The 13655-nt window shown below is 39.8% G+C and overlaps 1 protein-coding gene across 1 annotated transcript in view; it reads right to left on the minus strand.

Moving 5' to 3' along the window:
• The window catches only part of ppargc1b (peroxisome proliferator-activated receptor gamma, coactivator 1 beta), a 105798-nt gene extending 100625 nt beyond the window's left edge, over window positions 1–5173 (minus strand). The window contains exon 1 of the mRNA XM_012861834.3: window positions 5064–5173. Coding sequence (XP_012717288.2) covers window positions 5064–5144 — 81 coding nt within the window. The 5' untranslated portion in view covers window positions 5145–5173. The remainder of the gene's footprint in view (window positions 1–5063) is intronic.
• Window positions 5174–13655: the final 8482 nt, after the last annotated feature.

Raw genomic sequence — 13655 nt, forward strand, 5'->3', positions numbered from 1 at the left:
AAGCATGTTAAAATCTTCAGAGAATAATAATATACAATTAAATTGTATTCTAACTTAGTAGCTCCATAATTCATCAAAACACTTAATCACAAAGGGAAATAAACTACTTGTGTAATTAATTATATTTTGGTATGAGCTGGATTGTTAAAGAGAACAAAATGGAAGTAGGTTGGGATGAAAATGCATAACAAAGGTAGGGAGGTACGATTTGGTGCAGAGCCAAGCTGACATGTAACAAACAAACAAACAGCAATAATACTATAACCACATGGTGGCAGTAATTCACCAAGCTGTTTTCCATCCAGTGATGTCTTTTCTTTTAAGTCAGGGCTTATAAAAAAACAGTTCATGTCTGTTTCTCCCACAGCAAGTTGTCAGGCTGTAGGTTACAATCAGCAAATTAGTGACACTAAACCCAAACTAAACAAGGCAAAGACAGAAATGACAGAAGCCATTCAAAATAAGTGGAAAGGCTGAAGCTTTTCAGTTATTTTAAAGCATTATTGTATCATGTAATTTTGACTATATTTGTGTTCTGTTGGAAAAATGTCTTCACAACATCAGCCATGTGGGTAAAATGTTGAGATCTTTTCATAAATGTTTGAATTTTGTTGTTAAAATTTGGTGTTTTTATGCAGCTTATCTTTTTAATCAACCTTTAACAATATGTTTCGATGCAAAACCTATTTTTTTTCCCCTACCAACTACGCACTACTCTACCAAAGGCGTAAAGCCAACCGGTGCCAGTGTAAGAAGGCGCACTAAAAACGTTTGAAAAACCAGATATTTCACTTTCAGTTATGATTTATAGGCCTGACTCAAACTTTTAATGAGGACATTCAATTATTACTCAGTTGTTGCACAAAAGATTTCAAAATTAAACCTCCAGGGTCATCTTGGGAGTTTTCCAAAATCTTAATTGGCTGCAAGGCGTAACTGTGAAATAAGACTCAGGTGCGAGGTTAAGAACCAACACGTTCCCTCCGTGTTAAAAACCAAAACATGCTGATGACGTCAGGAGTAGCATCTGCAGGAGCAAGTCGTCAAAGACTTTGCGATTTCGCAAGAAGAATGTTTGAAATGCCAAACTTGCAGCAACTTCAGGAAACCATCACTTCAAGCCCGAGGCGACAGCAGATCCTTTGTGAGAAAAAAAAAAAAACTGCAATTGTCCCGCTTATGTTTTGGCTGACAAAAAAAATAAAATAATCACAAGCAAATACTCAAAACGTAAATAAATGGTGACAGAGACATATTACACCATATATGGGCCGTTTGTGTTATTTGGGAGATAAATTATGAGAAATAACACGGGAGGTTTTGAATCCTGCAAATATTGGCAAAAAAAAAAACTATAGTAAGTTTGTTGAAAAGACAAATCCTACCTAGGTTTTTTACAACTGGAACATAAACCCAAACAACAGCAAATTATTTTTCTATATATACGGAGGCGTGTGTATGTGTGGGAAACAGACAGGAGGAAAAAATGTGGCGTGCTTGTTTGCCGTTTGCCTGTGAGAGAGAGAACTGAAGAGACAGCAAGAGGAGGAAGCAGTCACATGTTGGGGGGGGGGGGGGGGGGGGAAGGAGGCGAGACAGCCCATCCCTCCTCTACGTCACGGTGACGCCTCCCTCCACTACAACTCACATGACTGCAGCAGGGCAGTTCTGTAACACCAGTCACGAGGATAGAGTACTACAATAACCAGCCGACAGGGGCAAGTGTGAGTCTTTCAAAGCACAAACCAAACACACACACACACACACACACACACACACAGGGCGATAGGGAGTAAAAGAAAGCCATAAGTCCGCCTTAATAACCAGGAGTAAATATTAACATATTAGTGTGCCGTTTGCAATATAAATAACCTTATCAGACTGCACATAAAGAAGGGACTTCACACTGTGATATGGTGCGCAGCTTGATTCTGTTTCTGACTCAAGTTTATCTTCCCTCTTCCGTGCCAGTCAAGGACTTAGAAGCAATCCAGCATTAAAAGCCTCAGAGCAAAGCGCCGCATAGACGTAACAGCATGCCTATTTCCATCTGAGAAGTTTTCTCCCTCGCAGTTGTCCCATTTACATTCCACATCCACCTCTTTATTGGATCTGCACAGCACGATTACACTTCTGTTTTATAGTCACATCGTTCTGAATCCAAATGTGTATTAAGGTGTCGTGAGCATTATTTTTTTTATTTTTTTTCAAATCCCCTCTGCTGGTTGACTGATGTTTGGTTGTATGAGTTTGTGAAGAAGAGGTGAATTTTTTTGTGCAGAAAAATGATGAAGCACAGCAAGTTTTTATTGTTTTAGGGAGTAAACTGAGACTTATTCAAACCAGCGGTGACCTGATAAACGATTGTGTTTTTTTTTTTATTTGGCTGATAAGGCTCACCACCTAGGGTACCACTTCATCTGGGGAGGACCAAGGATGAGAGGAACAGAACTCTGCGATTTAAACCCTGGGTACGTCCAGTTTTACATAACTTACTCTGTACTGCGTACAGTATGCGCACTGTAAGAAATTATTTAATTAAAGGTTTCTGATTTGGAACTAAAAAAGGGATTGTTTATTTTTTTAGAATTATATACCAGATTTGACAATCTCTTCTTCAAAGTCTAAAATATTTAGAATTGTAATCCTGAACTGGCTTATTTTAAAATGGAAAGTTTTTTTTTTTTTTTATGTTTGGGTGTTTTGACATCTGCACAGAGGAAATGAAGTCGGCCTGCATGCCATTCAAGCAAAAACCAACACTGCAGACATCGCTGCCAAACTATAGCGCAGTTGAAAGCTGCATAATGTTACAAAACATATTACAAGATTAACTGTCCCAATGTCCTTTTTCATAATCTTGATATCCATACCATGTTCTCTGAGCTTTAGCATCTCAAGTCACTCATATACAGATGCGGTGCAGGTGTAAACGACAGTAAAGTTAAACCAGTCCAGCCCATATATCCAGCCAAGCATGATGCTGCCCCCACCATATTCCATAGCTCAATGGAGCTCAGTACTTGGACCACTTCTTATAGATACTGATCCGTGCAGACCAGGAACATCCCAGCAGAGCTGCAGTTTTGGACACAACTTGCCACGTTCGTTCAGCTGTCACAATCTTGCCCTTGTGAAACTCACTCAAATCGTATCCTTGCCCAATCTTCCAACATCGGGGAGAAAAGGTTGCCTAATCACTTATGGACAACATGACGAAGAATTTCACTGAACCAGTTGGTGTTCTACCTCATACAAGGATTACTGGCAGGCAATTTGAATGCATAGCCCATGGAATATAACAGCACATATTGCAGTGCTTTGGAATTGAGATGTGGCATACCTTGATACTGCATGACGACTGTGATATTGTGCAGCTGTGCTGCAGCCCCATTTTAAAAAGCTAAATAGGCAATAAATCCCTGTGAGAAGACATGAACATTGCAGCTGAGCTATGTGGAACATTATATTCCGCAACATAAAAGAGGCCGTTTTTGCATTTTCCTATTTACCTTTAATATGCGTCACGTTAAGAGGGCTCACATCTACAGTATGTGTTATATAGAGGCACATGTCTCTGCTGCTCCTTATAAATAGCCCATCATCTCCCTACATCCATCCACGCAGTGATTTCAACCTGCTCGGGCTGCCAATCAGCTGTGAGCCCCCCCAATCCCCCCGCCAACAGCAACACCGACACCTCCCACCTACACAGCACCATATCCCGCGATGACCCTGCATCATCCAGAGCAAAAACAATCACCGCAATGCAATTATGTCACGCTGTGATGCGGATCCTGGATTGACAGAGACAGACCCCTGAGGGGGACTTTTCCTGCAGACAACCTGGGTGGATGAGGGGGATTAATCTTCGAGAGTTGCGTCTTCAAATTAGAGGAGAATCAGCGAATTTGATCTTAATTCCTGACATAATTGCCCCCCCCCCCCCCCCGCAGAGCCCCCCCTCCCCGCAGAGCCCCCCCTCAAGAAACACCGTATTTTGATAAGTCGTCATAATAATTTGCCTGTCACAAAAAACAATCAAAGAATCGAATAAATTTCTGTCAAGTTTGCACCCAGACGCGTTTTGTAACCGTTTCCACGCGATTACGCAAACCATTACGAAAACGTAAAACCGCACCAACTTTTCCAGCTGACCCAGAACCCCGTCTGTTCTTCTTTCTGTGGGTTCTGGACTACAAGGTCTAACGATAATGCCGCGCTGGCCGTGAAGGCGTCGTGGGGAAAGGTGTTGCTCAACTTTGGGGTGATCCGACCAGTCCGCAGAGCTCCCACGGTGGACATACAAAGATCCCCCAGCGCTCTGAACCCGCCGTGCCGCGACAATCGTCTTAATAATGAAGTGGATAAATAACATCACGCAGACCTAATGTGTTGTTGCTGCAGTGCCAAAACAAGCGGCCTCTTGAATAAATTTGATACGTGTTCAAAGATGAAACGAGGGCTGCAGCACATGGATTTAAGAAAACATACCGGTGCGTGTTTTCTTAACCCACATTTAAATAGATAGAAACAGTCCAGAAGCCGATTATTACGTCAATATATCATAATAATCTTCCGGCTTCGTCCACGCGTTAAGAAGCGCACCACGTGTCCCGAGTCCCCAGCACTGAAATTAAAACTTCCCACAAGAATGCGTCTAAAGTTTCCAAAGCGCCCCTCTGCATACCAAATAATCCCTGCCGAGCAGCAGCACACCGGCTGCTTTTCGCCTCCAGCACTAAACACTAAAACATTTATCCGTTTTCATCCATAAAATTCCCTTATTGCCGATGGATGGTGACATTTCGTCCAAGACACGTGAAAGCCAGACGTCAAGTCATTGTAGAGGTCCACACACACGCACGCACACACACGCACGCTCACAAACGCATGTAGAGCGAGAAGCCGGCTTGCACTGTGCCGGGGAGATGCTGCTGAGCAGCCCGGAGTGAGGCTCCCATCAGCCGGGCACTGCGTGCGCCATGGCCGGCGACGTGCAGAGACGCGCACCGCTCTGCAAAGCCCGACGTCCCTTGCATCCTCCAAGGCAGGATTCTTACCTGGCTGCCGGAGTTTTCTGTCAGGTAACTGAAGACAAAGGACGAGAGTTCCTCATCTAATAGTGGAGCGCAGTCCGCCATCTTCTAGTGAATGAGGAGCTGCGGAGTCAGAGAGTGGAGTATAGAAGGAGGAGGAGTGAGATAGGGCCACCTATAGGGGGCGCATCTGTTTACACATGAAGACAAGCATGCAACATTAAAAGACATGCGGCTCTTCAAAAGCGGTCTCCGGGGAGCACCAGGGGTCAACGCATTGATTCCCGCAGCTGAACGAGGGCGGCTTCACTGCAATGTGGCTGCCCCAAATCTAATAAAAACCGCTTTATACAAACAGAGACGCATATTCTGGAACCTTGCTCATGGCATTAAAGTTGGTACATTTGAAGAACACATTTTCTGCAACATATCCAACAGATTTACAGCAGCTGAAATGTAACGATATATTAGTGATGTGGCTGCAGATACAGGGGAATTAGAAACACATGTAATATTTGCTTATGCTTGCATGGGACTGTAAAAAAAATCATTAATACAAGTAAATAAATCTCAGCCAAAGTTTCAGTTTTTGTGGCCTTTGTGTTTATTGTTATTATTGTAGGATGAGCTGTCGTGAAAATGTTTTGTTTCATATTGATAGAGTGTTAACAATGCTCGGCATTAACACACACCGATCAGCCCTAACATTATGGCCACCTGCGTGATAGTGGGTTTGTCCCTCTTCTGCTGCTAACACGGCGTTACCAATCCAGTCTGGAGTCCCGTGGACCCTTCAAGGCCTGCTATGTGATCTGTAAGCAAGTCGTTAGCGGCAGATCCTTTAAATCCTGTAAGTTCCGAGGCGAGACTTACAAGGCTCTGGCTTGTTTGACCAGCACATTGGACTCATGCTCAACACCTCGAATCACTTGGTGCTCATCAAACCACTCCTGATCCATTTTTGTTTTGTTTTTTTCACAGAGGATTATCCTGCTGCAAGGCCATTGAGGAATACTGTTTCGCTGACATTGCAAAACATCCACTTTTAGGACAAAATCTTCCCTTGCTGGCAAAGATACCTCAGCCACTACCCGGTACCATAACGAAAAGATAAGCAGTTTTATTCATATCTCTTGACAGTGGTCATAATGTTACGCCTAATTGATTAATAAAATGCCAACATGAATTGGATGTGTAATGTTTACCATTAAAACTGAAAAAAGGGACTTAACACCAGACTGAAATGTGCAACCGAAGAAAGTACCTTCTATTACTAAGGGCCCTGTTTTGTAATCACGCAATAAAAAAAATAAAAAATTCATAGAAAAAGGGAGCTGATCAGTGGGGACATGCATTGCACAATTGAAAACTCTTCAAACATTCTGCTTTTGTCCCAGATCCACAGCTATAAGTGGCAAAAATCCTCTTGCTGTTGCTGGGAAACAGCAACCTCGACGCCTGTCAGTCGTTTATTCCAGCACAGCTGATTTTCTGTGAAACCGAAAGTGTGTGGTGTTCGTTTTCTTCCACACATAGGGTTTTGTATGTAGGCCGAAAAATGTCATTTTGTCTTAATATGACGAGAGTTCCTTCTTTCGCATGTTTGCTGTGTCCCCTACATGGCTCCATTTCCTGATGGTTCACTTGTGACAATAGCTTTCATTTCATCATTCTTCTAACACACCTCTGGCCTTCACAGAACAGCTCAGGTGAACTCCATTTTTTTTAAATTTAGGCAATCTCTGAAAGCAGTTGTTTTCTATCGGTTTTATTTAGTGCTGTCAAAGTAAAACGAGCAGAATATAAATTCACGCCACACTTTTCAGGTTTGTATTTGTAAAAAATACAGTTCCTCTACTCCAACGTATAAAATCCAAATAAAATAAATGTTACATGATATGTTGGTTGTAATGTAGCAAAAGGTTGAATGGCACCTTTGCAAGGAACTATTAAATACAATGTCTTTGTTGTTTTAGTTTTCAATTCAATTTCATTTTATTTATATAGCACCAATTTACAACACATGTCATCTTAAGGCACTTTACAAAGTCAAATTCAATCAAATCAAACAGATTGGTCAAAAAGTTTCCTAAGGAAACCCGGTAGATTGCATCAAGTCTTGACAAGCAGCATTTTCTTGTTGCTTTTTTATCGGTGTACGAACTGTTTATGATTTCATAACAGCGATGTTATTCAACTTTGCTTTTTTAAAGTCAGCATGACTTTGCCTTCTTGGCCTGAATTAACTGGCTTTACCTAGCATTCAACCTGACACATAGCCTGAAGCAAAATAGCGCGTTCAGGTAAATCTTGTCTTGACTACAAACAGTCAAAGGTTATTGATGACTTAATTCTTTACAGTTTCACTTTTCAATTTGTTGACGGACAGTTACAAACATTATAGATGGAAAACAATGCAATCAGGGGGCAAATTCCCATCTTAATCCTAAACTATTCCAATATGGTTGCTAAACACAGAACAACTTTGTGTTTTACATGCATGTCTGACATCATTACCAGAGCAGACGCAAATATGTTAATTATACCTCAAAAAACAAGTTCTCTGTATTCAGATGCGAAAAAATCTGTTGCCTTATTAGCACCAGTAAGAGCAATTATCTCAACTAGGCCAGCTCCTTGGATACAGTCAGATATCCATAATTGTACGTTCTCACTATACGCTCTTTAATGTGATATTTGTACTATGAATTTCTGCAGTTGTGTCAGATCCAAATGCAGAGCAGATTGGAAAATATACCTCAGCATTCGCTTGCTGGCACCAGTATGTTATCACTGTGCAGCAGTAAGTAGTTTTCCTTGAAGGCAAGCTACTGTTTTGTTGCTATCCCAACCATCATGATGCAGATAAATTCCTGTCTAAAAACGGTTTTGCAGATTCAGATTTTTATTAAGAAAAAGGTTGTCAACTCTTTTGGTCCTGAAAAATAACAGAGCAGCTCAGATCAAAGTAGCAAGCTGTCTTTTCTGTAAAATCAATCAAACTCTCTTTAGATATAAGTTCTTAGTATAAGGTGAAAGTATTATTGTTATTCATTTTGCTATTTTGTTGTCTAAGATCTTAATAACAAGCTTCCACACATACACAGCTCTGGTGACATCACAAATGCTAAGGCAAATTATCACAACTGTCTTGAATAAGCTCATTTGAATCGTTCTGTTTTTCCCCCCACTTTAATCAGGTTTTCAGTTAAATTCTTGAAAAAACTTGCATTCTGTGTGCCTGCACCAAAATGTTGGAGCTGTCTGTGAGAACACATAAAGGCAGCTGGGTGGAGAGTACCAGTGCAGGCTGGAATGGCCAGATTTCATTATCAAAAGACCTTCAGTAATCATTTTGAGTTGGAATTGTTAGAAAATCATCTGATGGATTATTAGTTTTATTAAGAGGATTTCCATATTACCAAAACTGTTTCTTGCTAATCAATTGCATCAACCACTACTTCTGTAGAGAATAATTACCAACCAGACAGACCTATGTGCTATTATGAGTCTCGTCACCTAACCCCTCCATATGAATCTGAAATACAGCCTGTACCACCACTATCAGTCCTGTTAACATCATGATGAGAAACTATGGAAAATAATTGTATTCAAGAGAGCGTACAGTGCCACCATACTGGCAAATAACATAACAATTTAAGGATATAGAAGCAGACAATGAAGTGTTAATTTTATAACCAGTGAAAAAACCCACAAAAAAACTAATCAGATTGACTGGTTTAAACAAGATTTGCAACTCAAATGCATTTATAGGCTTCCCAATCAGCATTGAAATCTGACAAAAGTCTCATTGGCCATATATAGTGTTTACCAGTGAAAGCTAACTTCTTGTGTCTTGTGTGATGTCATTGTCCCAGGTACACACACAGCTGAATGAGCATGTTTGTTTTCTTCAGTACACTTTATAACCTTTGTATTTTGTGAAGACTTGTTGTGGATAAACAGAGTTCATTATTCAGCTGTGCGTTTTTTGCCTGTACATTTGTCGGGCAACAAACAAATACACAACTGGATAGTAGCCTTAATACATAATAGTGCACTGTTTGCACCCCACACAGTCTATTGTGTGAATTGATGGATCAGTTCAGGTTAGATTTGTTAGAAGTGATTGCTAAATAACCAAGTTCTGCTTTTTATACTTACGCTGAACATGTCAAACAGTTCTGCCAAAAAAGATCTTGGTGTAGTAGTAACAGTGATGGACAGTTTCAACTTGTGTGCGTTATGCCACATTGTAAATGCCATGTAAATGCCATTAGCAAGAGGCAGATGGGTTTCACAGATACAAAATATACTAGAGCAACTGGTCACAACTTATCCCCAAACAACATATCTACTGAAAGTGGTAGTTGTTAAAGCACAACTCAATAAAAAGAATAAACAAATAGGATTTGTCTCCACTTGTGACATTGTTTCACAGTATTACAACATCAGTTAAATAACTGCTCAAGACTTTACAAGTTGAGTCAAGTGGCACATACCAAAAAAAAAATAAAACTCTCAACTACCTTAAGCATCAACATACGTAGTTGTGAAAAAAACTTGTCATGTATTTGATTTTGTTGTTCATGTTATTAAATTTTGTCCTGATTAGAAACGTAGGACCAATTGAAATGTTTTAGAAGCAAACGTTCAGTTTGGCAGGTTCAGTGTTTAGGTCATATCACTTGTTGAAGACAGTGAATGACTGAGCACATATCAGCCAAGACGAGAGGAGGGACAGGGATCATGTTTTACAACTATGGGAGCAGGAAATAGTACCTTCTTCTCATGCACAGGGAATCACTACTGCACTTTTCCCGAAGGCAGTGTATCTGATAAACAAGAGTCATTTGTCTGTGATGCATAAAGAAAATGCCGCCTCATTAATGTCCCCATCATCAAGGAGGAAGTCATGTATCAGCAGTTAACGTTATCTGAATACAGGTGCATCTCAATAAATTATAATATTATTGAAAAGCTAATATATTAATTATTCATGATTAGGTCAAAATGTGACAGTTTTACATAGCAAGATATAGTAGATAAAAAAATAACATACCATTGGTGGTATAAATTCCAGCTGTTGAAAACAATCACAATTAAATAAAATAAAATGTTATTTTATTTATATAGCGCCAATGCACAACACATGTCATCTCAATACACTTGAAGTCAATTCAATCAAATCCTCCAGACAGATTGGTCAGAAAGCATCAAGTCTTGACAAGCAGCATTCACTACTCATGTGGACAGTCGTCTGCATTGATGATGGCTTTGCAGCAATCCCTCATATTGTGCATGCATTAAGCGACAGCGGAGAGGAAAACTCCCTTTTACAAAGGGAGGAAAACCTTCACCAGAACCAGGCTCAGTGTGAACGGTCATCTCCCTTAACCGACTGGAGGTTGGAGAAGACGGAGCAGAGAGCACAAAGTTAAAAGTTGAAATAACAAATAAAGCAAAATTGGAGAACAGTAGGAGAACTCAGCAGAGTGAGAAAAATAGACCCTGATGTCCTCCAGTAGCCTAAGCCTATAGCAGCATAACTATAGAGGTAGCTCAGGGTAACATGAGCCTCTCTAACTATAAGCTTTATCAAAAAGGAACCTTTTAAGATTAGTCTTAAAAGTAGACAGGGTGACTGCCTCATGGACCAAAACTGGGAGTTGGTTTCACAGGAGAGGAGCCTGATAAATAAAGGATCTGCCTCCCATTCTACTTTTAGAGACTCTAGGAACCACCAGCAGACCTGCAGTCTGAGAAAGAAATGCTCTGTTAGGAACATACGGGGTAATCAGAGCTCTGATATATGATGGAGCTTGATTATTAAGGGCTTTATATGTGAGAATAATTTTAAATTATATTCTTGATTAAACAGGAAGCCAATGAAGGGAAACAAAAATTTGAGAAATGTGATCTCTCTTGTTAATTTTTGATCAGAACTCTTGCTCAAAAATAGCACCAACTTCTTTAACTTTTTGATAGAGGTCAATTTAATGCCATCCAGATTAACTTATTGTTTAAGAAGTTTATTTGTAAGGACTCTGGCCAAAAGATGACAACTTCTGTCTTGCCAAAATTTAAAAGCAGAAAATTTTAAGTAATGCAGGTTTTGATGTCATCAATACAGTAATTGATTGATTGGATTCTTCAGGATTTATGGATAGATATAGCTGAGTGTTATCAGCATAACAGTTTAAATTAATCCCATGCCGTCTGATACTTTTACCAATAGAAAGCATTAATATACAGTAAAGAGAATTGGTCCAAGGACTGAACCCTGTGGTACTCCACAGGTGATCCTGGAGTTTGAAGAAGATTTATTTTTAACATGAACAAACTGGATTCTGACAGATAAGATTTAAACCAGCCTTATACTTTTCCTTTAATCCCCACAGTATGGTTAAGTCTTTCTAGGAGGATATTGTGAGAGCGAACAGGGCAAGTACAGACAGAAGTCCATTATCTGAGGCCATGATCATTAGTGACTTTCAACAGAGCTGTTTCAGTGCTTTATGAGTTCTGAAGCTGACTGAAACTCAAAGTTCTGTCAAAAAGTTCTAGGTGTTGTATTATCAGTGTTAATATAGTAAACTGTAAAGTATATGCACTCAATGTACTTAAATGTCCCACCTTTCCATCTTGTTTTCTTTTTCCCTCCTTTTTTGAAACAGAAGTATCTCAGTTCATGGCCTCAAGCTCAAGCACCCTTGAGTTTCACAGCAGGACAATGATCTGAAGGTCACCAGCAAGGCTTCCAAAAATAAGGATTTGGAGTAGCCTAGTCAAAGGCCAACTGAGATGCTTTAGGTGACATCAGAATTTGCAAACTGTTTACTTTGATATACTTTGTATTTGTCTTTGATGTTTAAATGGTTTTGATAATGTGAAATGTTTCAGTGTAACAAGGAAGGAAGAGTATATGAAATATGTAAGGGAGAAATACTTTTTCCATAGCACTGTAACCCCAGTGGTCTAACACCTGGAAGTCCTAACAAAGTGAAGTTTAACAGACTGACAGTGAGAACCGGGAGACATTTTGTGGTGGGTTTTGTTTCAAATTTCATGTCCTTATCTGTATGTTGTTGTGTAACTGAAACTCTCAAAGCCAGCAACAATTTTATTTTAATGTACAGCATTACTCATTCCTCAAGCTGATTTCAACACCCACTAGCTTACACATTACACAACATATTATTCCTATTCTTTTGGGCCTGAAAAGACCACATTAGACATAATATGTTAGGTTTGCTTGAGGAGCACTAAACTATTGATATAGGTCATAGCAACTGGTTCAAATAGCAGCTTCTGTAATATCTTCTATCAGGGTGTTTTGTCGGCAGTGTTTAGAAGAAGAAGCAAGCATAGCTGAAATGCCAACAAAGTACTCGCAAGTCACGTTCCGGTGATGCCCTGATCTAATATTACTGCAATTTGGTGTCTTTAAAGAGAAGGCCTCCAGTCAACTCCCTGACCCTGAAACAGAACCAATGAGGTCAACCACAGAATAACCTACAGCTTCAAAACATCTATAACACATAACTAGTGACAGCAGGGCAGTTGACAGGACAGCCTTAAAGATGAGGAGGAAGGGACAGAAACTAAACTGTGCAGCAACATCTCTTTTACTTACTTTTATAGAACACGTCACAAATAACTCAGAACCATTTTTATTTATTTAATTAAAACAATTTTTTAGTTTCGCATGTGCAAATCATAAGAACTAAATAGCAACGAAGGGAAATAAAATGTGCCGTAAGAGCCTGAAACCTAGAAGGGCTTCACACAACAAATGTCTTTCAATGCAGGAAAAAAACTCCACTCAAGATGACAAACAGGCAATAAGCTGCAGCAACCAGGGCAACATTAATGCCTTCGTATATCACACCAAGCTGCGGCTGACCACAACAAACACCAAAAACAATCAATACCACTGAAGTATAAATTCTGAGGGTGTGCGTCTTGCTCATATCCAGACCATTTAAATGGACATTTTACTGATTTCTATCCCTCAGGTCATGCAGTCCTAATCCAAGCTCATGATCTGAGGTCAGGCTGTCATTGAGCCAGGCTGGTTTGTGGGTGTTTGTAACTGCACTCAGGCTTACATTGTTAGCTGCTTCTATGCCTTCATGTGCAAATGAGAACATCTTTTTTTTTGACTCTCTAATGCCACTGCAACGGTCAGACTGACCTCACATAGCTTCAGGGGTAAGTGGACATTACAGGAGCAACACCTTTATGTTGAGAGGTGAAAATGTGCAAATGGATTTTATTACATTGAAATACTGCATGCAAAGATAATTTGAGACATTTCACAATTTTGAACTGTACAAAGTTGTGTATGCTTGTACATTTTTGCACTAGTTTATATAAAAAGGTCAATGTTTCAGTCATAAAGATCTTTCTCAAGTAACCTAAAAACTTACCATGAAACTTACCAGGAATAGGCCATCTAAAGGTAAACATTTTTAATAAAAACGACAGTAGTTTTTGTTTTGGAATGGTCTGTACTCTTTTCTTTTGGTGGGCATAACCGTTGATGAATCTACTGCTGCCAATAACTTTGTGTTCTTTCTTTCTTTTTTTTTCTTTTTTTCAAGAATGTGCTCC

The sequence above is a fragment of the Fundulus heteroclitus genome, chromosome 23 (assembly GCF_011125445.2).
Source record: "Fundulus heteroclitus isolate FHET01 chromosome 23, MU-UCD_Fhet_4.1, whole genome shotgun sequence".
Taxonomy (NCBI): domain Eukaryota; kingdom Metazoa; phylum Chordata; class Actinopteri; order Cyprinodontiformes; family Fundulidae; genus Fundulus; species Fundulus heteroclitus.